This window comes from Epinephelus moara, chromosome 14, assembly GCF_006386435.1.
Source record: "Epinephelus moara isolate mb chromosome 14, YSFRI_EMoa_1.0, whole genome shotgun sequence".
Lineage (NCBI taxonomy): Eukaryota > Metazoa > Chordata > Actinopteri > Perciformes > Serranidae > Epinephelus > Epinephelus moara.
In genome coordinates this window covers 28,932,430-28,954,832 of record NC_065519.1, presented here as the reverse complement: position 1 = coordinate 28,954,832, position 22,403 = coordinate 28,932,430, and the positions used below count along the sequence as shown (strand labels likewise).

Below are 22,403 nucleotides of genomic sequence, written 5' to 3'. Positions count from 1 at the left end.
ACATTTTGCTAAAAATAAACCATTTCACTGACCAGATCCTTTGAAAAACATGTCATTCTGTGCTGCTGTATACTAACAATAGCAAAAAAACAAGGTTATTTTGAACTCAAGGACTTATTTTTTAACTCTTAACATTAAAGGGTAGGGCTGCACAATTATGGCCAAAGTGAAAATGACAATTAATTTGATCAATATTGATATCACAGTTATTTATCACTATTATTCATCATTTTTGCAGACAAAGGAGCTATGAGTTTAGGGAGCACTTGATTTGATATGCAGCGGTGCTTTTTTGTGAGCAGGGAATGTATTTCAAACGTCAATATCAAAGCCGATTACATTCATTTAACTGTGGGACACCAAAATCATTATCGTGATTAATATCTGATTAATTGTGCAGCCCTGTCAAAGGGTATGTTTTTAAAATCTATCAACACATTCTCACTCCGACCAAGTCACATATCGACATGGTCATGGATTTTCCATGTCAAGATATGACGTGCAAGGTACCCTGGGTGCGCTGGTTGTTGACATTTTGGGACGCCGTGTCATTTCAGCCTGTTACTTGCATTGTCTGTTTTCAAAATACACTTCTGTTTTTGATGGAAATATACAGCATACAGTCTCATACGTCAGTACAGCACCGCAAATTGATGGGTTTTTTTCTTCAAAAACAAATGCATTTGGTTACGTTTAGCCAACACAAATTGGTTGGGTTTAGGCAAGAAAAGAACGTGGTTGGGTTTAGGAAAAAAGAACAGCGTTTGGCTTATCACATGGGAAGCAGACACCGGCCTCCCAGGTATAAATCGGTCATTGCTGGACCCCTCCACCACCCTTCCCGCCTGCCTTACACAGACCTTCGGTGCCATAACTTTCTTTGTTGTCCCACCGTGTTTCCCCTGATGCCGCCAGGCGCCATTAAACAGTAACTGCACTCAGCTGTGCATCATGATGATGTGACGGGGAAGCTTAATTCAAAGGTGTCTAATGCCAGAAGTCACTGACCAAGCACCAGTTTTCAATGACTTCAGAGTGAGACTGGGTTGAATCTAACCAGTGCCAAGTCACTGATATTTCCACTGTTGCGTACAGTTTATTTGAGAAAGCAATGTTTAAATGCACATGTTGCTAATGCCAGCTGTGTGTGCGCTGTGTGTTTGTGCATGTCTGTGTTTGTGAATGCATGCGTTTGGCGTGTAGTCTTTTTAAATTATGTTGATTTTGTGTGACAGAACCAATGACGGCTGGCTGACATGCACCTATATTCTGCTGAAGTGCACACACACTTGTGTAATGATGTGATTTTTAAGGGGAATTTGCATTTTGCTTAAAAAGAAAAAAGCTGTTTGTTTTGGTGAAAACTCTCTCTCTCATTGTGTCATGCGGATTACTGTTAATTTATTATGCTGATCTGTTCTGTACGACATCTATTGCACGTCTGTCCGTCCTGGAAGAGGGATCCCTCCTCAGTTGCTCTTCCTGAGGTTTCTACCGTTTTTTTTCCCCGTTAAAGGGGTTTTTTTGGGGAGTTTTTCCTTATCCGCTGCGAGGGTCATAAGGACAGAGGGATGTCGTATGCTGTAAAGCCCTGTGAGGCAAATTGTGATTTGTGATATTGGGCTTTATAAATAAAATTGATTGATTGATTGATTGACATGCTGTTTGCTTGTTGCATTGGCCCCAATACCTACACTTGGTGTGAATATAAATAAATACTATTTATGGTGGAGAGAGGGTCATGCATTTTCCCCGAGTCACTAAGGGAGGCTCAAGGAAACACATTTGTAGCTTCAGGGAGGGGTCAAGATAGAAAGAAAATAAAGTCCACCCCAGCCACCACATAAATAACATACAGTCCCTATGAGCAGGGTAAAAAACTGGGAAATCTTACATAAAATATATCCCCTACATTACTTAATGTCATGCCAGTAATTATACCCAAATTATTCCCTTGTGAAGTCACTGGATGTCATAAGAGTTCATTCAAGTACTCACATCTTTAAAATGATCACAAATATGTGAAAATTTTCTTTTCACCTTCTTTTTCAATAAAGACCCACGGAAAGATCCAATGTTCTAATGTTTAAAGATGGACTTACATTCTCCTGTGTCAAGTCATTGATATTTGTAGATATTGCTTGGAGCCAGTCAGTGCTTTCTGCTGCAGTGCAAAATTGAAGAATATTGGTGCTGGCTCCATCCAAGGCGAAGACTTCAAAACAGTTGGACCTGGCGGAGGGTAGAGGTCAAAATTAGAAGGGAGTGGTCTAAAAGATTGAAAGATATATTGCAGTGAAGCAAAGAGAAGCTTGAGCTGCTCGTTACTTCTGTAAAGTTACTTTATGTGGTAAGACTTATACTGCATTACATGCAATTACTTCTTTCATGAGCTTGATGGACTTTTGACACCTTGTTATGGAGGCATTTCATGAATCCTTAAACATCCTGAGAATATACAGCGATCAGCCACACATTAAAACCGCTGATAGGTGAAGTGGATAACATTGATTATCTAGTTACAATGCAATTTCTGCTGGGAAGCCTTGGGTCCAGGAATTCCCCAAATCCCAATCCGGCCGAGCATGTGTGGGACGTGCTGATACCCCACCTCACAACCCACACAACTCTGGCAATGGTAGCAGACACCACAGGATATTCCCAAAGGTCCTGTGTCCATGTCTCGGCAGGTCAGAGGCCCCACCATGGATTGCACTTGGCTCTGACCTGCCGAGACATGGACACAGGACCTCTTGGGTACTGGCATGTACCATTGATCAGATTGGGGTTTGGGAAATTTGGAGGCCAGGTTGACACCTTGAGCTCTTTGTCACATTCCTCAGACCATTCAGGAGCATTTTTTGCGGCGTGGGACTGCTGTTACCATTAGGAGGTGAACTTGTAGGTCTTTTCCATTGTAAACTTGGGTGGTGCTGAGTCAAGCCATGCCGCACTGATTTGCATTTCCATTGTCAGTTTAGACACGCCGTGCCACACTGAGCTGGGCCATAGACCTTCTCCGGAGTAGACAAGGAACTTTATCCAAGCATCAGCTCGCTGCTTTTAAAAATGATCAGTTAAAGACACACCTTCAAGTGGGTAGCCCTGTTGTAATGGAAATGCAAATCCCTGCTGTGCTGAGCTGATGGCCCAAACCAAACCAAACCAAACCAAACCAAACCAAGCCAAGCCAAGCCAAGCCAGCCCATGACAGTCGAAAAGGGGTCTGCAAACGGCGTTTGGATCGGTGGTGAATGTCAAGTGGCATCCACATGAATGCCAGGACCCAAGGTTTCCCCACAGAACATTGCACTGTAACTAGAGGAAGACAAAATCCTGACAGATCTATTAAAAAACAACCTGGACAAAGCCCCCTCCCTGCATGACATCCCTAGACAGGCCAAGAGATGTCTAAATAATATGCCTTGCAGTTCAGGTTTAAAAGCGACCCTTCAAAAAACATTAACAAGAAGAAATGAGGATTTTATTATTTTACAGCACAAGTTATTTTGTATTTGGCATCACTCTGGTTCATTTTTGGGATTCTGTCATCTCCTTGGAGTGCCTCGAGGTTAAGCGCAGCACTTTACTGACACAATTAAATTTCTCAGTAGATGTGGTGTTGATGAGGTCATCTAAAAGAGATCGTACTCATCAGCAAAATGTGATACTTTGTGACATTTCATTCCAGTGCACTTTCACGCTACTGATACATTTAGCCTCAGAGATAGTTGTCACTAAACATGGAAGCACTTTTATGTGACGATTATGCAATCCCATTCGACGGAGTGGAGCATTTGCAACATTAGGGAAAATGTGTAAAGGCTCAAAAGAAATTTTGAACATTATGTAGTGCGCATGAGAAGCGGGGAGATGTTGTGGAGGTACGTGAGGTGAAGGCTGATAAACTCAGAAACAACAGAAGGCATCAAATGCACAGTATGAAGGGGGAAAACCTGTAAGACAGCTCCTAAACCAAGCAGTTCTCTCTCACTTACACACACAGCAGCTCCTCAAGGTTAGATGTTACAAAGTCAGCATTCCTAACAAATCCTCTGGTGAGCATGACTTTCATACTGTATCTGCAATAGGCTTGTTAAAATCTTATGTTCCGCTGCCTGTGTACTGACCCAGCTGCTCTCCATGGGTGATTTTCACTGGACTTAAATGTTGTTTTTTGATTAAACCAGGGTGCGAACTCTTTCCGTGTCACTGTGCCTGACCCAAATTAGCTTGATTTGTACGACTATAAAGCATCACAAATAGATCCTCACAATTCTTTTCTAAATGCTTTGTCTTGCAAAACCTCTCCTCTTCTCTTTCACAGAGTGCTGCAGAGATAAAGTGAGCAAGCCATGAAATGACATCAGTCAGAGAATCTGCAGTATATCAGTTAATCCCTTTCAATTAATGCACAAACCTTTGAGAGCACGCAGTAATGGGGGAAATGCATGAAGGGATGAAAGTGCAATGAATCAAGGGCTCCAACGGCAGAAATTAATCAAAGTGACAGACAGCTGGCAGATCAATGTCAGGAGAACACAACCCTGTCAGAAGAAGCTGCTAAAGCCCTTCCACCTTCAGCGAGCAGGACTGAAATCCTCACTGAATGATGGGATCTAGGGAGAGGTTGATTCTTTCATACATCTGTGCCGCTCTCTGCAGTACAAACTGCTATGTTTTGCCTGCTGACTGAGCAGTAATAAATCCATTGAGATGGGCCGGAGATGTATTGCCTGGTCAACGTGCAGTAAGATACATGAAGAACATATGGAGGGGAGTGTTTCTGGGAGGAATCCAATTGTTAGTTATTGTGTGAATAGCAACGAGAGGTAAAATGCGCCATGTCTAGTGATTAGTGAGGCGGGGAAATAGGCAGGCTTTGGGGCATTTCCGTTACAGCATAATTCATGACAGGAACATGTTTGCTTTTGATTTCCTGCCAAGAAGATAGAGAAGAGATGTACGTTCAGCTTTGAATCCTTGACTCTAATCAAACTGATCAGTTGGCAGCAAGAGGGTGCATAGGATGGCCCCTGAGCTCCTCCTCAACCTTGCTCTTTTTCTTGATTTATTTCAAACTCTTTTGCAACATGCACACTGCTCTAGCAAGCCCTATCATACAATACGATAGAGAACAACTTCTGCACGTTAGATTGTTGGTGGGCAGCACTTCTTCACCACATCCAACAAATAATAGGGAATATCCATGGCTGGGATTACCTGTTGCTGCACCCAGGTCTCCAGACTTAAGCCTGATTTAGGGTAGGGGGCTCAACACTTTTAAGGACTGTTGCTCAAAAGAAGTAAAGAACCATGCAATGTTTTCTATTTATGCTTCTGCGAAAGGTTTCAGTGGTCTCCATAGTAACCAGATACTATGCTCCTGGAGGCTTGTTAAGTTGCATTACATCATCCTGATCAGTAAAGCCCATATATCCCTCTGACATTTGTTTGTTTTGTATGTAGAGTTGTGCTGCTTTGTATCCTTTTGCATTTTGATAGTGAGAGATTTCATAAAATCAGTCAACCTACTTCTACTGAAAAGACAACGGAAGAGCAAGAAAGAGTGTGGTCATTTAACCAAACAAAGAAGCTACAGCCCTTTATCTATACCCTCCATATTTCCTACAACCTAGCTGAATTCACAATAATAATTAAACAAAGCCATTTCAAGTGGTCTAAAGTTACTCTTACAGACCAAACCATTTCGTGAAACGTCTCCATAGAGACGTCTGTCAGATGCAATGTGATTACCCGATCATGGTTCGCAAAAAAATATGATGGTTTGTGTGACATAACAAAATTTTCCAGGTGCGGGACATAACAGGAGAGTATTGAGTGACATTTTTTCTGCTGAAAATATGTAATTACTGTCAAACTGAACACCTTCTATGCAGGCTGTGGAAACAACTCCCCAGCTGAAGAAGTACAAAAGGCCCAGGACAACTGCCCACTGGTAAAATCTAGGGTAGATGTGTGCAGATCTTTTAAAAGGATTAACCCCTGAAAGGCACCTGGACCTGATGGCATCCCTCGCTGAGCTTTCACAGTGTGTGCAGATCAAGTGTCTGATGTCTACACAGACATTTTCAACCACTCATTGCTCCAATCTGTAGTGCCCTAATGTTTCAAGAAGACGACCATTGTCCCTGCACCCAGAAAGACCAAAGCCCTCTCCCTGAACAGCTACCATACAGTTGCACTCACCTCCACCATCTTGGAGTGCTTCGTCAAATCCTTCATCACCTCCCTGACTCACTGGACCCACTTCAGTTTGCATACAGGCCAAAAAGATCTACGGACGATGCCATCACCTTAGCCATCCACACTGCCTTCACCCACCTGAACCAGAAGAACACGTACCTGAGAATGCTGTTCATAGACAGCGTTCAGCGTTCAACACCATTGTACCCTCTAAACTTGTCATCAAGCTTAGAAACTTGGGACTAAACATCACCCACTGAGATTGGATCCTGAACTTCCTGATGTGCAGACCCCAGGCTGTGAGGATAGGCACCACCACATCCTCCATCCTGACTCTCAACACTGAAGCCACTCAGGGCTGCATACTCCAACAGCATCATGTAGTTTGCTGACAACATGACTGTCATCAGCTTTATCACTGATGGAGTCAGTCAGCGGCTTCAGGCTCCTCAGGTTCAGTGAGGACCTGACCTGGACTCACGAGACAAAGACCATCACCAAGACTACAACACAATGACTTTATCCTTCACAGGCTGAGGAGGTTCAACATGTACCCCAGGATACTCTGCACCTTCTACCACCATTGAGAGTATTCTGACCAGCTGTATCGCCAGTGTTAATTTCATTGACGAAAACTATGATGAAAATTATTTGTCAACGACCTTTATTCCTATGATGAAAATGTGATGATGACGAGCTAAAATAGACCTTGATTATAAAAAATAAGATGAAATCTGTGCTTCATTTTCGCCGACAAGACATGACGAAAACGTTTGTGGTGGACTATCGGACATTGAAAGCCAATAACAGTCTTGCTTGCAATTGTCTTCAAATGCGGCATGAACGACAGGCTGGCAAACTCCAGAGAATAGTCAGCGCCAGGATGTAACAAATACACTCACAATGGAGCAGCGTAAGCCATTGGTGCGAGTTATGAGCTGTAATTCAGCAATAAATAAGCAGCCGTGTGTCTGACTGTGGATGGTGGAGCTGCTGAATAGATTTGTGGAGTTTGTTAGTTGCAGCAGTGGCTGTTACCAGTTAGCTCCACTGAGTTCGGACTCGGGAAGGTTTATGGGTTGATGCTGTTTAACAGGCAGGTAGGAGGCCCAGTAATCTGTGAGCGTAGCTGTGTGCTGTAAGTAAACAGTCTGAACTCAGCAGAGTTTTCTCTGACAGCTCAAAGCTTAGTTTTAATTACCAACTCTGTGAGAGGACACAACTTTAAACCTTCAGACTAACATGTTGCAGATAAAAAAAGAATTCAGACTTCAGTTGTTGTCTCAGATTAGTTATTTGTGGTGTCAAAAAATGTTGAACTTTTCAAATGATGCTCAGTAACTGTGTGCTCATAAAGCTGTCAAACACTGCTGGAGAAATGACAGTTTGTACTTGTGTAGAAATTATTTGTAATTGAAATTTTTATACAACCTGTCACCTTGATTCTAATTTTTGATACATGAATTAGCCTAATTGGATTAGTTTAAAGATGATAAACATATAGATAACATAATGACAAAACACTGACTAAAATGTCATGAATTTTCGTCGACTAAAATGTTATAAATTTTCAACGACTAAAACTATGAAGGATAAAAATGACTAAAATGTGACTATAACTAATAAGCAGTTTCATCTCAAGACTAAAACTAAATCTAAAATAGCTGGCAAAATGAACACTGTGTATCACTGCCTGATATGGCAGTTGCACTGCCCCAGGCCTAAGTGTTACAGGCTTGCTAAATGACTGCATGCTCTGCTGGAGACTGAAACATATAAAATGATGCCAAAACCACTTACAAAGAAATCAACGAGCATTGTTCTCAAGGGGAAAAAAGGCATGTTAAAGGTTCTAAAGAAAAGAAAGAAAAAAAACAGAGCGGGCAAAAAGGAACAAAAGATAGGGGAGTCACTGAGCCAGCCACCCAGTGGGCTGTTGCACCCAGCTCATCTCCCTAAACTTCCTAAAAGTAAGTCTTAAATAAATCAAACCAAAACCAGATAACTGGACAACCAGTGATCTCCAGCCAAAACTGAAATAAAAAACTAAAGCAAAACTCCACATTCTAACCCAAGCCAAGGAAAAACAACTGGGGAGGGGGGAAAAAAGGAGGAAAAAGTCCCCAAGCTGTGCTGTCGGCTATCAGGTGTGTGTTTCTCCCACACTCAGCTCCTCGGGTCCCTCTTTTTCTCTCTTGATGTTTAATTGCTTTCAGGGGCTCCACTCCTACAGAGGAAGACAGATAGAGAGGGGCCAGAGCGAGAGAGACAGAGAGAAAACAAAACACACCCACAAGCGCTGTGCAATACTGCACATGCACACGCAACACCCCCACACTAAGATTCCTGAATAACAGGAGTGTAATGGATTTTTATTCACAAATCAAAATTCTAACAATGCAAGAACATGTAAGCCACAACATTTTCTCTACCCCTGACTTGCCTCTCCCCCATGTTGAAGGTTTAAATGAAGAGGGCCCAGCGCCCAAGTCTTTGGTTTGAGTTCTGCATGTCGTTAATGAACACAAGGGGATTGCTGTCAGTATTAACAACTTTAGGCACACTGCAGAGCCACCATAAACTTCCATTTGTTTGAGGCACAAGACAACAGCAAGAGCCTCCTTTTCAATAGTGGAAAACACCTATTGATGACGGTTAAATTTCTTTGAGAACTACGAAACCAGATGATCTGCACCATCATCTCCATCCTGAAGTAGGACAGTACCTGCTCCCGCATCACTGACATCAACAGAAAGTTTGAATGGGCTGTTAAAAAGAGGTGCAGCAAGCACTGGAGCCATAGTTAACAAAACTTCTACACACTAAAACGCACATTTGCAGCTCTGAGACCAGTGAAAAACATGTTTTGGGGATCAATAAATTGATAAGCAGAGCCACAACAGCAGAAAAGTTTAATAAAAACTTCTTTTATAACCTGCCGTAACCAAAACAACGATGTAGCTCACATCAATAAACAGGAGCAGGGACAGATGGGATAGCTTCAACCTTGGAGTGCATTGGTAACCCCTGACCTACAACTTTGCCCAGGTACGTCACCGTTGCCTGGCCAAACTTTTACTTTGCAAGGTTCAGTGTGAGATTTGCATCTTGTAACCTCCCAAACACTACTGTCCAGTTCAGCTTTGCAGCCTGATACTCCCGATACGACTGTATTAACCAAGCAATGAGATATAGTAGGAGTCGGCACATCTGAAAATAGAGATTTGTGAGATTCAATTAAACACACACCATTCTACATTGGTAGTGAATTAAATGTGGGAAACACTTGACAAGAAGTTTCAACAATGTATCAGGATTTTTCAAACATTCTTAGCACTGGACAGACCAAAAGCATCCTCAACCAGATCAATATCAGACAATGCTGAAGCAGCCTGTGTCTCAGTGGGATCAGCACTGGACAGGGCCAAAACAGTTTGCCCTCTTCCCTTACAGAAGACAGCGGGGCAGATTATCTATCCAGGCAGGGTTTCGGCATGTTAATACGATACAACATTCTTTAGTGGCGACTATGTGGTCTCGTTCAATCGCTTTTCTTGAACCACAGAGGAACCGCTGTAACGTGCCTGCAGAGTAGAACCAGGAGGAGGCAATAACACCAAGACTCCTGAAACTTCTATTTTTTTGCATCCAAAACCATGTCTTCATGGACATTATTTACTTGGCCAATTCACAAACACAGTGATGTTTAAAATTGGAATTATGGCACATATGACATCCTCAAGCAAATTTTACGTTTTGACTCAGCCAGCCATTTTTCTTACAAAAGTTTGAAAGGGCCTCACACAGTATGCACAAACACCAGCTCGGCCCGACTGAGGCTTAGAGAGTCCCGAACCACCTAGCAAGCAGGGAAAAGGAGACCCCCTCACCCTAATGTTTGTTAAACTCCAGATAGTAAATCCAAGGCAATGACTTTAGAGTCTGATAAAAATGTTCAATCACCCATGACTCTCTGGGTGATGCATGCCTGAACAGCAGTGAGTAATGTCAAGTTGTTTCATCACTTGTGCAAAGATTTTGCAACATGAAATCTGATCCTTGATCAGTTTGTTTTACTTCAGGCAACCCACATAGGGAGAAAACCCCTACCAGTGAGAGCCAGAAAGAGAGCGACAGAGAAAGCGGTGCACATGCAGGGCCTCATGTAAAAGTGAGGCTCTACAGAGAGTGGAGAAAACTGTCCAGCGCATCACCATGTCAGAGCTTCTTCCCAAGAGGGAAGTGGGTTGAGATATGACGTGCAAGGTACCCTGGATGCATTGGTTGTTGACGTTCTGTGATGTCATGTCAGCTTCAACCAGGAAATGTACAGTTTGCATACAGTCTCTTTCAAAATGTTGGTGCATCACCAAGCGAATGTGGTTGGGTTTAGGAAAAAAGAACAGGGTTTGGCTTTACAATTGTACTGGAAGCGAACACTGGCCTCCCAGGTGAAAGTCGGTGGTTGTTGGATCCGTCCACCACCCCTCCCAGGTACAAGTCAGTGGTTGTTGGATCCATCCACCACCCCTTCTACCCACCCTACTCAGACTTGCACCTCCTTGACTTACATTGTTGTCCCACCGCGTTTCCCCCAATGCCGCCAATCACCACTAAACAGCGGCTGGCCAAGTTTCATGCCGATGTGAAAGAACGGCTATTTTCGTCGGCATCTGATGCTTGAAGTCACTGCCCAAGTGCCGGTATTCAACGACCTCGAAATGAGACCACGTTGACTCAGTTGAACAATCAATGCATTCACACACCCCAGGCACAGCCATATGGGCAATTTGGGGTTCAGTATGTTGTCCAAGGATACTTCGAAATGTGGAGGAACCGGGGATCGAACCGCCAACTTCCGTTTAATGGACAACCTGCTCTACCTCCTCATCAGTCACAGCTACATATACATTTACTCCATTCCTTATTACATTTTTTGTTTAGATTAACATCACATTCAGGTTATTCATTTTCAACACTGTATGCACAAATTTATTATTACTGCCTTTGTGGTGGGGCAGCTCCCCAGCCACTGACACTTTTAAGACAAAACTCAAGACACACATGTTTTCAATGGCCTTTGGGTGCTCTTAGTGGTTTTAATATTTTATAATGTTTTATTTTTTTATAAATAAATCTCACAAGCTGCGTTCTGTTTCTGTTTTAGATTTGTGCACAGACATGGTATTGCCTTGTATTTTTCCATTGCCATTTATTGTTGTTATTGTGCCTTTTTTTGTGCTACTGATGTTATTTAGTTTGCCATTGTTGTACAGTTCACTTTAATTTGTGCAGCATTTTGGTCAACTCTGGTTGTTTTTAATCGCACTATGTAAATAAACTAACTTGAATTTATTTTAACTTGCAGTATTTGATGTGTTGGATTCAGACTCTGCTTTTCCTTGTGTGATTTTACTTTTTTTGATAGATATTTAATAAGCATTCTTGGAGGGAGCCTGAGGCCTGAGAGTTTCATTGCCAGCAACTGTTTCTGAATTGTTGTACACATGATAAGAATAACTGGTAACACAGCTGAAATAAAAATAGAGGACTGGAATCCTGGAAGACTGGAAGTCTAATATCATATTCTTTTAATTTATTTCAATGTAACTGATGGCTACTACTGTATGCATGACTGCACTCTTTTAGATAAGAAAATACTCATTTGCAAGTTTCCTTCCTTTTCAAGTATGTCAGTTTTGACAGTTTAAACAAAAGGCTGAGAATTCCTCACTGTCAGATTGAGGAGTTGGTCTGACACCTCAGGAGAATCTGTGCAAAGGAAGGAAACAAGGTCTGCTCTCTGCTGTTTCACTGTCAGCTATCCATGTGGCCTTGTTTTCAGACTCCGCTTTTTTTTTTTTTTTAACACGAACAAAAGAACAATTCCCCAGATCCTTCCTGGACTGAATTTAAATTGGGTAATTGAGAGAAAAACTTTGAGAAAAACTATTTGTCATCTCAACTGGGAACATGTGGACTGACAAGGATCACTAGAACATTCTATAATGTTACAGGCACAACAACAACGACACGGTCTGCAGAGTCTGCATCAACATTAGATGAGTCAACAATACATTCCCATCAACACTAATGGTAGCTCCTCATGCTTTTCCCTGGATCTGGGTTATAACAGTGACCACAGCTGATACTCTTCAACAATTTAAGTTACTTAAAGGAAGCTTAAAGCCTTTTATCTCTCAGCTGCCTGTAAATGTATTTATTAACCAAAATTAGAAAAGCTTCACATACATAATACGTACTGACAAATGCATTGGTCAGAGAGGTCAAGAGAAATGTGGGGCCAGAAGCTGAAGTTGTGACTAGCAGGGATAGTTGGTAAACTGCTGTAGTTGGAGAGCTAACCAGCCACTCCAGACACATTAGGCCCGTTTCCACTGAAGAAGTTCCTGGTACTATTTGGGGAGCAGGAACTACTACAGGAACGTCCTCTCGCTTGGCCTTCTCAACCGCCGTGTCTCCACTGAGAGAGCGGAGTACGAGGAAGGTTCCTGTAAAGTTACGGGCTTTGGATGTGACGTAATCGTTGCGCGACCATTTTGACCGGGGCGACGTAGGGACGCCGTTAGCTGTCTGTAATAACTCACTAAATGGCCAGTGAAAAAATTATTTTTTCCAGCGGATGTCTTAGTTACAACATGATTGAGCTAACTGGAGTAGTTTCATGTCGTATCCGACAACAGGAGGCTTTTATGACGTCCTGATGTTAGCTTTGCTGCTGCTGTGGCCACTGATGCTTTCTAGACATCGTGATTTCCCAAAACTGAATAAATACCACACATATCAACACAAAACTGCTTTGCTAGCTCAATCATGTTGTAACTAAGATATCCGCTGGAAAGAATATTTTTTTCACAGGCCATTTAGTGAGTTTTTTTTACATGGCGGCGGAAGCTATATGAACGAGCTAACCCTCGTCTGCTGAGTTTTAAAAATGCCGGCTATTTTGTTGCTTTCTGTTGTCGTCACATCCCTCCTTGAGTATATCTAATCAGCACCAAGTAATCCCCAAGTCCCAGCCAGGAGTCTTTCGGGGCCGTTCTGAGAACCTACTCCGAGGCAGGGACTTGTTTAGCCCCTGTAAAAGTTCCGGAACTCTGTCCTTCGGGGGAGGTTCCTGCAGTGGAGACACGCACCAACGGCCCCGGCCCCGGAAAATTACCCCGAAGTTCCTGTGGTGGAAACGGGCCTAATAGCTCCAAGAGCTCCTCTCTATTTCCTCTCTACTGTCCTGTTTATTCCCTGTCACTGCACACCATTGTGTTACATTAAAAGTTATTGAGGAGAGAGAAGCTTTCTGAGCTAACAGCCAGTTAGCAAACGTATTAGCTCGTTAGCTTAATTTGGTTGCTAAAAGGAATACACAGTGTATTCTTAAGACATATTTGTACCATTAACTACTTTCTCATAACTATCTGCAAACCATTGTTATGTTGTCGAACAGTTTTTACTCCAAAAGAGACAGTTAAATAAAAGTGAGTGGGGCAATGCAGCTAGTGAGCTGAGATAGCTTCCTGTATTTTGATTTCTCTGGCTGTCCATCCCAGGCCCCCAGAAAAGAAGCTCAGCCTTGCAGCCAATATTTCCCTGTGGCCACTCGCTGTATTGCAGTGAAAAAAAATCCAAAAGCATTATCAAAAAGCATTTTCGCTATAGACCACCACTGTAAAAGAAACATCTTTAAAACTGTTAACCTCAAAACTGCAAACAAAGTCAATTATGAGTCTTTTCATTCCTAAGTTTGGAGCCATGGTGGTTTTCAATTTGTAAAACTTTCCTCAAACTGAGAGAAGCGATTTTAAAACATCATCATCACAATATAAAGTTTATGAGCTGAGCGGGAACTCGCGGGAGTGGCCAGCAGGCAAAACACTACTGCACATCTTCAGTGGGCCACATACCGTGGAAGTTAACCTCGAAAGCTAGAAAACTGTATTGGCGTATGCGCCAGGTGAGCAACTCCATTGGAATGAATAGGCACCAACTTAGCATCCAGTATCTTCTTATTTTTAAAATCTATGGGCTTTAGAGCCAATTTCCCTTTAAAGGCCAAACAGTGGATTCACATCCATCACATAATGTCTTAAGGCCCTTCCACAGTGTGGAAGCAGTGATGATCATCCGGGTAATTTCATACCCTGCAGTTTACATTTTTTGGCTTCATGTGCCACTGAGCACCTTTGATAGGAATGAACAGAGCCCCACCTCCAACGCTGTATCTAGTTCCCTTTATCCATTTATCTATTATTCCAGCTGTCCCCTCAGAGTGTGAGTTCGCACAGTTTAATTTTGCCTTTCTTTCCACTGAATGTATTAATTTTTGCCCCAAATTTTACTGTATTAAGTCCTGGTGTAGAGGTCTTGATAGAGATATAACACATAAATAAATACATTAGAGAACATAATACCTGATAAACAAAAGCCCCACAACACAACATTATTTATTTGTTAACAAGCTTCACCCTGGGCACATGTCCATTTTAGGATGAAGTGAAACCATAAGATTTGAATTCCAGAGTAAAAAGCATGAGTTTCTTACATTAACTGTTTGAAAAAAAAAAAATCTGAAAATAAAATAACTGAATTAAATGCAAAAGGTCCAATGAATCTGCTTTTGACTATCTTACAATATAATGATGAAAACTCTGTCTGTGGGTGTGTGGGTGTGTCCCACATTTTTCTGCTCACTGACTTGGTCAATCCATGTGAAATTTGGCACAGTGGTAGAGGGTCATGGGAGGATGTGAATGAAGCAATATTACATCAATTGGCCAAAGGGGGGCGCTATAGCAACTGATTGAAATTGCAAACTTTGAATGGGCATATCTCATGCCCTGTATGTCGTAGAGACATGAAACTTTGCACAGAGATGCCTCTCCTCATGAGGAACAAATTTGCCTCAAGAACCCATAACTTCCTGTTATATAGATTTTTGAATCTATATTTTGAATTTTTTGAAAAACACTTAAAATCAATCTCTTCCTAGGAAGTTTGACCGATCTGCATGAAACTCGGTGAACATAATCTAGGGACCAATATCTAAAGTTCCCTCTTGGCAAAAGTTGGAAAACTTACTAAAACTGAGCTTCTATAAGGCAATGAATATTGCGGAGGGCATGGCTCATCACATAAAGGTGTATAACATCTCAAGGGTTTCACCGATCACCACGCAACTTTGTAGGCATATGACCACACATAATCTGAGGGGACCCCTCCATTATTGACCCCATCAAACAAAATGGGGGCGCTAGAGAGCTAATTTCTTATCTAGGCCTAACCGCCATATAGATTTTTACTAAACTTGGTAGATATGTAGAACAGGACGCCTCAAGGTGACTGGAGAAATGTAACTGTAATTGGTAACTGGGTGGCGCTATAACAACAGAAAAATGCTTAAAAATGGCTAAAATGCGACCGATCGCAGTGGCTCCCCCTGTGGCCGAATGCTGTTGTTTTTTTTTTTATTTTTGGTGTGACTAAGTCATGGTATGGTATGCTGTACATAATCACAGAAACTGTCACTGTGTCATTCTGTCTGTCAGTCATCCTACCAGTGCGCCCCACTTTTAAGTCAATATATAAACACTTTAACTATCTGCCTTTCAACGTGCTATCTCAACTACTAATGTACAGTTGTAGCCCACTATCTATCCCACTATTGGCAATGGTACTACTGTACTTTCAATAAAGCAATCGTACTATCAAATTCACAAAAACTCTGTCTGAATACATTGCTCTTCTTAATGGGTTCAACTGACTATTTAATCTGTAATTTCCTATGACCTGTATCCCAAACACACACCATGTGAAACTGTACGTGGGCAACTGTGCACTCAATGGGTATGGACTAGTAACTACATAAGAATGAACTTTCTTGTGCCAATTTGCTAACTGAATAATACTATACAAGTCAGATCTGCGATTAAAAAGAATAAAGGAGCACTTGACCTCAAACAGACCTAATGTTTGAGCAGCAGAGGATTATTTCCACTCTGACTATGATGAGCAAATGTCCTACATATTTTATGATTTCATGAAAAAAAAAAAAAACTTGTGGCCTAGGAGTTAAGGTGCCAACAATGAAGCCACTTGGCATCCGGCTGAAGTCCTTTGTTTCATGTCACTGCCCATCTCCCTCTCCCCTAATCTCACAACTGTCATCTCTCATCTGTCATGTAAACAAACAAGGGATAAAATTCACTTGTGTTCTGGCAAATGTAAAAGGCAACAGAATGTTCAGTGTTTAAGGTTTAAAACCACAACAACCCTCAGTTGTTGTTTGTGTTTTCATAAATTTCAAATAGTTTTTCATGACATACTATTTTGTATCTGTCATTCATATAATCACATTTCCTTTGGCCACAGATCATTATGGTACTAGAATAAGAACAGAAAAGATTATCATAAATTATCCAACTACCCAACCAACCAGTCTGACCATGTTCTTCTGAGATCATCTTGTCAGAGATTCTCAGCTGTTGACCCCTGTTAACATCTGTGTTTGTGCATTCTGATACATCCTGTCAGCCATGTTTTGTAGAGCAGACTCTGATATTGACATGCTCTCTGCCTCCAGGGCTTCTCTGACTGAACTCTGCTATTCCTGATTCAGCACTGGGTTGTTAGAGTTTAGTGCGACTAAGCTCCAAATCTCATCAATACATTTCTTCAATATTTCACTCCTCACCAAGCAGTCATTAAACTGTTGATTGGACTTAACATCTGGCAGAATTAGTATTACAGTGATGGTGTTTTATCCAAATAAAGCCTGGGGGCAGAGAGGAAGTCTTTCCTGAGGTATTTGAGCACTCCTCAGACAGTGATGTGGACGGTGCTACGGATAAATAGCAGCTGTTTGACAGTGGATATGTTTTAAATTTCATATTGAGTTTTTAATTTACTTTATGATCATCCAGTCCATAAGTAGGGCTAATTGATAGCTTCTGTGTGCATGTGTCTGTGAGGGGTGTTTTGGTCCAGGTGACGAAAGTGTCATCATCCACCCATGTCGACAGGGGTCCCCATGGCCCCTTAAGCGGACATCAGTGTGCAGCCCAGTTTTTGTGACCATGTGGACCGTACACTGAGCAAGCTTATCAACTGCACTTGCTCCAATTTCGTTCCAAACTCCAATCAAGCCCAAACCACTTGAGTCAAGCCAGCCACAGCTACCTGACCATGGTAAAGTTAGTTTTACGTTCTTCTATTTACTCCAGACCCAGCAGCATCTTCGTAAGCCCAGTTCAGACCAAAAAATTGCAACAAGACAAGTTGCAACAGGCAACTACTTGCCATAGGCACATACAGTGAGCAGCAGCAGCAGCAGCAGCAACCTACCATCCAATGCGGGCACACTGTGAATCTTGTTCTAAAACCAACATCAGCCAGCTTGAGTCGAGCTCAGGTCAGCCAGTTTACACCGCTGCAACTTTTCTCTGGAATGTTCCAAAAGGGTTTCGTCTCGTCACTGGCCTGAACTGGGCTTTAGCTTCACTTTCACCAGATGTCAGCAGTGGGTGGACGGGCTGATGCAGACCCTGAATTATACTATGAATAGAACTGCGTGCTTGACCGTGTGACCACAGCCGTCCGTTGACATTCAGTACTAAGAGTATGTGCAAGCCTTAAGAGTCTGGGTGTCATCCTGGACAGTATGTTGTCTTTTGAGGCACACATCAACAATGTTACTCGATCAGCATACTTTCATGTAATATTAATTGCCTTCAATAGTCACTTACAATGACTGGAAAGCACACCCACTGTGATTCACACTTTGGTTACATCCCATACTGACTATTGCAGTTCTGTCCTCTTTGGTCTTCAGTGTCTTCATAAACTACAATTGGTCCAGGCTTCAGCTGCCTGTATCATTAGTAGAAATACCTCCAGAGATCATATCACTGCTGTTCCTCAACAGCTTCACTGGCTTCCTGTTAAATATCATATTGATTTCAAGGTTCAGCTTCTCACCTTTAAGGCCCTTCATAACACTCCCCCTCTGTATCCTTCTGAACTACTTTATATCTACACACTCTCCCGTACTCTCAGATCCTCCTCTGCAATCCAATTCACCTAACCATCTGCCCACTTTATTAACATGGGGTCTACAACCTTCAGCCGTTTGCCCCCCACCTTTGGAACTCTCTCCCACAAGACATTTGCAGTATTGATTATTTCTCCACTTTCAAATCCCTTCTGAAAACACACCTTTTCAGGCTGGCATATTCGGTCTGATGAAATGGCGACAGTTTTGCACAGTAGATGACTTTATGATGATGAAAATGTATTCAGTAGTTTTGTTTTAGAATACCTTGTCTCTACAGTTATATATATTGTACTGTTGCACTGACTCAAAAGCTATAAATCAATCACATTAAGGTGTATTTTTTTTATGCACCTATACGGTTCCATTTGATGTTTTTAAAAATCATACAATAACCATGTCAATCTATTTATCCATGATGGTAGTAATTATGATAAATGTTATCATGGTTATAATTACCATAATGTCTTTCATTATCAATGATCCAACATTTGATTGGAGCCCTCTCCTCCATTCTCTTGTACTCTAATGACAGTAACCACAGGTTTAAATTTCAGCAGACTTAAGTGGACTTATTTGAAAAACAGTGTTGAACTGGAGCTGCTGTGCTGAAATTAACCGTAACATTTCCTCCTGCAGTAGAATGTGAGTTTCTCTTATCATAGGCAGCTGCCTATGACTTTAAATTGGATAATACCCAATGAGGTATCCAATAAACAAGTTTAATAAACATTTCTAATTAACTCAGCAGTGCATTATTTTTTTATCATAACGTACCTGCAATTCTTAAATTGTGCAGCTAGGCAAACCCTCAAGAGTAAAAGACTTCTGCTCAGCAAGAGTGAAAGAAATGATGAAGAAAACTGTCTACAGTAAATTATTTCCAACATTAATAATAATTTAGGAAAGCTTTAATTAAACTATCCATAGTTACTCCAACCATAAACACTTTACTGCACTTTAACTTTGAATATCAGTATATTATTAAAACCAAATGGTTACAATAAGGTTGGATTTAAACCAGGAAAGTTACCCAAATATAAAATATGATAAAAAAAAATCTTTCTAATGTTGTTAATCTCTCCTTGTCAGACTTTGACAACAATTCTGTAATTAGTGACTGTCATGAGCACAGACTGTATTAAAGAAGTGGATGTAGCCACTGTGACATCACCCATTGGTTTGTGGACTACTTGAGGTTGTCACTTTGGCCTTCGCCATCTTGGGTTTTTGGAGCCAGAAGTGACCAGTCACTAGAGAACAATGCTTGCATTCTATGTTCCTGCACACCATGGCTACATTACAATTGTACATTTCATACAAATCAGAGCAACATTTCTAAATTGACATAGCCAAGATAACATGCATATAAGCTGACTTCATCTTCACAGGATGGAAGGGATGGTGGATGGTGTGTCATCTTGGTGTGATGCCTGCCAAGCTGCAGACCACTGTTCGAAACCAACCAACAGTAAAACTGGTTGTTTGTTACAGAACTGTCGCTGCGTTTTCAGCAGCGTTTTTGCCATCAAAAGTGGTTGTTTTTTAGCGACCAGTTGTTGTCTTTCCACCGGGGATACTGCCATTAAAAGCAGTTAATTGAGGACCACTTTAGTCAAAGAAAACTTTATTTTCATTTGCAGTATTATCTTTGGTGGAATTGCTCTAATCTGGGGCCTCTCTACCTTTCCGTGGGAACTACGCAGCCTAAGGGGGAGCGAGCACACCTCTCTGCCTTCCACACACATACAAGGAAAGCCTAAGGCTGAGAGAGCAAACCTCCCTGCCTTTCCATGTGCCTACATGGAAAGCCTACGGCAGGAGGGCAGCAGCAAAGACCTCCCAGGAACAGAACAGAACAGCATCAAAGACAAACAGAAATAACATTAGTAAGTCAGACATGAAAAGGAGGAGCTGAGGTGGAGGCAGATTGCAAACCGGCTTGCAGAGGAAGCAGCAACAGTGGGCTGGCCAAAGCAGATTAAATAGGGTGCCCTGAATGAGATTTGCTAATTGGCTGCATAGAAAGGAATCATGTGATCAATCAGCTGATCCATCAGTTGATTGGGCTGTTTGAGATCAGCTGATGTAGCTGGGATGTGAGCTGAATATGTCCTGCCTGAACTAATGCTATGCTTAATTTATTTTTTACTGAGACAACACTGCATTTCTAGCCAGGATACGCCCACCAAGAGTGGGTATTCTAAGCCAAACATTGTTTTTTCCTAACCATGACCAATTGGCTTTTGTGCCTAAACCTATAACCACATGTTAACTCCATGGTTATTGAAAAGTTTTAATGTATGCACTACATAATAATGTACAAATTTAACCACAAATCTGTGGTTTGTAGAAACATACAATGCCAAAATTTATTCTAGCAATTGGGCTGGACTGAGAACCCATGGACACTGCCTTTTCAATCACAAGCTAGCCATGCCCTAAAGCTAACCCCACTTTATCATCTATTTTAGTCTAAACTGGACCATAACTTACAAAATAAAAATCATGCTTTGTTGAAGAAGACTTGAGACTACTGATTAAACTATATACTCATTAGAATTTTTTTTTACTGAGGTAATAAATCAAGTGAGAAGTAGGGTCATTTTCTCATAGACGACAATTGTCCTTTTTATGCAACCAGTGGAGTCACCCATAGTGTGCCATTGGAAAGAATGCAGATTTAAGGCACTTCTGCATTGGCTTGGTTTCTAAGACCCAAAGATAACCCCTTATTTGTTAATCTAACAAACACAAATAGGAGTGAGATGGAATGACTGAATATGATTCAGCCTTGTATATTAGCAAGCTAAATGGGATCGTTAAGTTATGACTACCAAATGTTTGGTGCACCATCTGTAATTTCTGTCAAACAATACACCTCCTAGGCTTTTTTGTTTGTTTGTTTCACAGTTTAGAAATAAAAGTACTGATTAAAAAAGCTTCTGAAGGAAACAACTGTGAAACTACTGTACACATGAAAATCAATACAAAAAGGACAGCCATAATAATCAAATGCATTTACAAGCTCGACCAGTGTTCTCACAGTCACACCTTCTGAGCCTGGGCCTCACAGCTGCAGTGACCTTTTAAGCCGTTTATGCCCGTGCATAGATATTGGCATTAACGTCCTCTCGCTTAAATGGAAAGTGCTTGCTAAGCCAACAACTGTGCACAGTGAACTGTGTACCTTAGAGGTGAATTATATCATGCTGGATTACCCTTACCTTAATTTATCTGTGCCAGCTTTGTATCTGGAGACTCTGGCCATCAACAAGGGGAGGGAGACGGCATCCAGCCAGCGCTTCTCATACTTTGGTTCATTAGCTGAGGGCAAAGGAGGTGATGGAGCCTGCGTGGAATACACGAAATATGCAATGAGCTTCAAGCTGCTTTTGATCATTAAGGAGGTGGTGTGGATGCCAACACTTGCCCCTTATACAGGAACACAGAATTCCTTTCTTAACCTGGGTTAATCAGCTGTACTGTATGTAGACATCAAAATGACATCCTTTTGACACTAAAAATTCCTTTAAAGATAACACCTGCACCATTACTGACTAATGAAAGGCCTGATCTGCTACTGTATACACTCAGAAGCTACCACTGTTTATTTACTCCAGTTTTGTCTTACCTGATGTCACAGGATAACTTTCCAAAATACATTACATACATTACTTACATACAATACAGCAGCACATTTGTGTGCCCAATTATCAAATGTACCGCTATCAATTATTTTAACTTTTTGTTTTATGTGTAGAGACCAGTCCCCTTGCTTCATCTCAGCAGGGGGGCATTATTTGTTAATGGAGCAGACAGCAGGGGCCTCGTTTATAAACGTCTGTGAAAAGCCACATTAAATAACTGTTTATATACACAAAATCTCCCAGTTTTTGCCTTTTTTCCCAAAAAGACAATATTCTTACTAAGCTGTTTACATGGCTAATGAAAATGAATATTCCGCCAATATTCCTGTTTACATGCAGCCGCGGTAGTCCGTGCCCTAACATGTCATTTATCATGTCAGCCGCCGCTTGTGCCAGGATTGTTTTCAAAGATTTGCCAGACTTGTTCGACCATGCGACCAAGCCTCCCACTTTCATTTTGTTAACCACCTTCTTGAAAAGGT

The 22,403-nt window shown here is 41.6% G+C and overlaps 1 protein-coding gene across 1 annotated transcript in view; it reads right to left on the bottom strand.

Moving 5' to 3' along the window:
• sntg2 (syntrophin, gamma 2) overlaps positions 1 to 22,403 on the bottom strand; it is a 143,550-nt gene that overhangs the window by 61,031 nt on the left and 60,116 nt on the right. Inside the window, exons 9-10 of the mRNA XM_050062315.1 lie at positions 21,499 to 21,623; positions 2,103 to 2,232 (exon numbers count right to left, since the gene is read on the bottom strand). Of these exons, the coding sequence (XP_049918272.1) occupies positions 2,103 to 2,232; positions 21,499 to 21,623 (255 nt within the window). The remainder of the gene's footprint in view (positions 1 to 2,102; positions 2,233 to 21,498; positions 21,624 to 22,403) is intronic.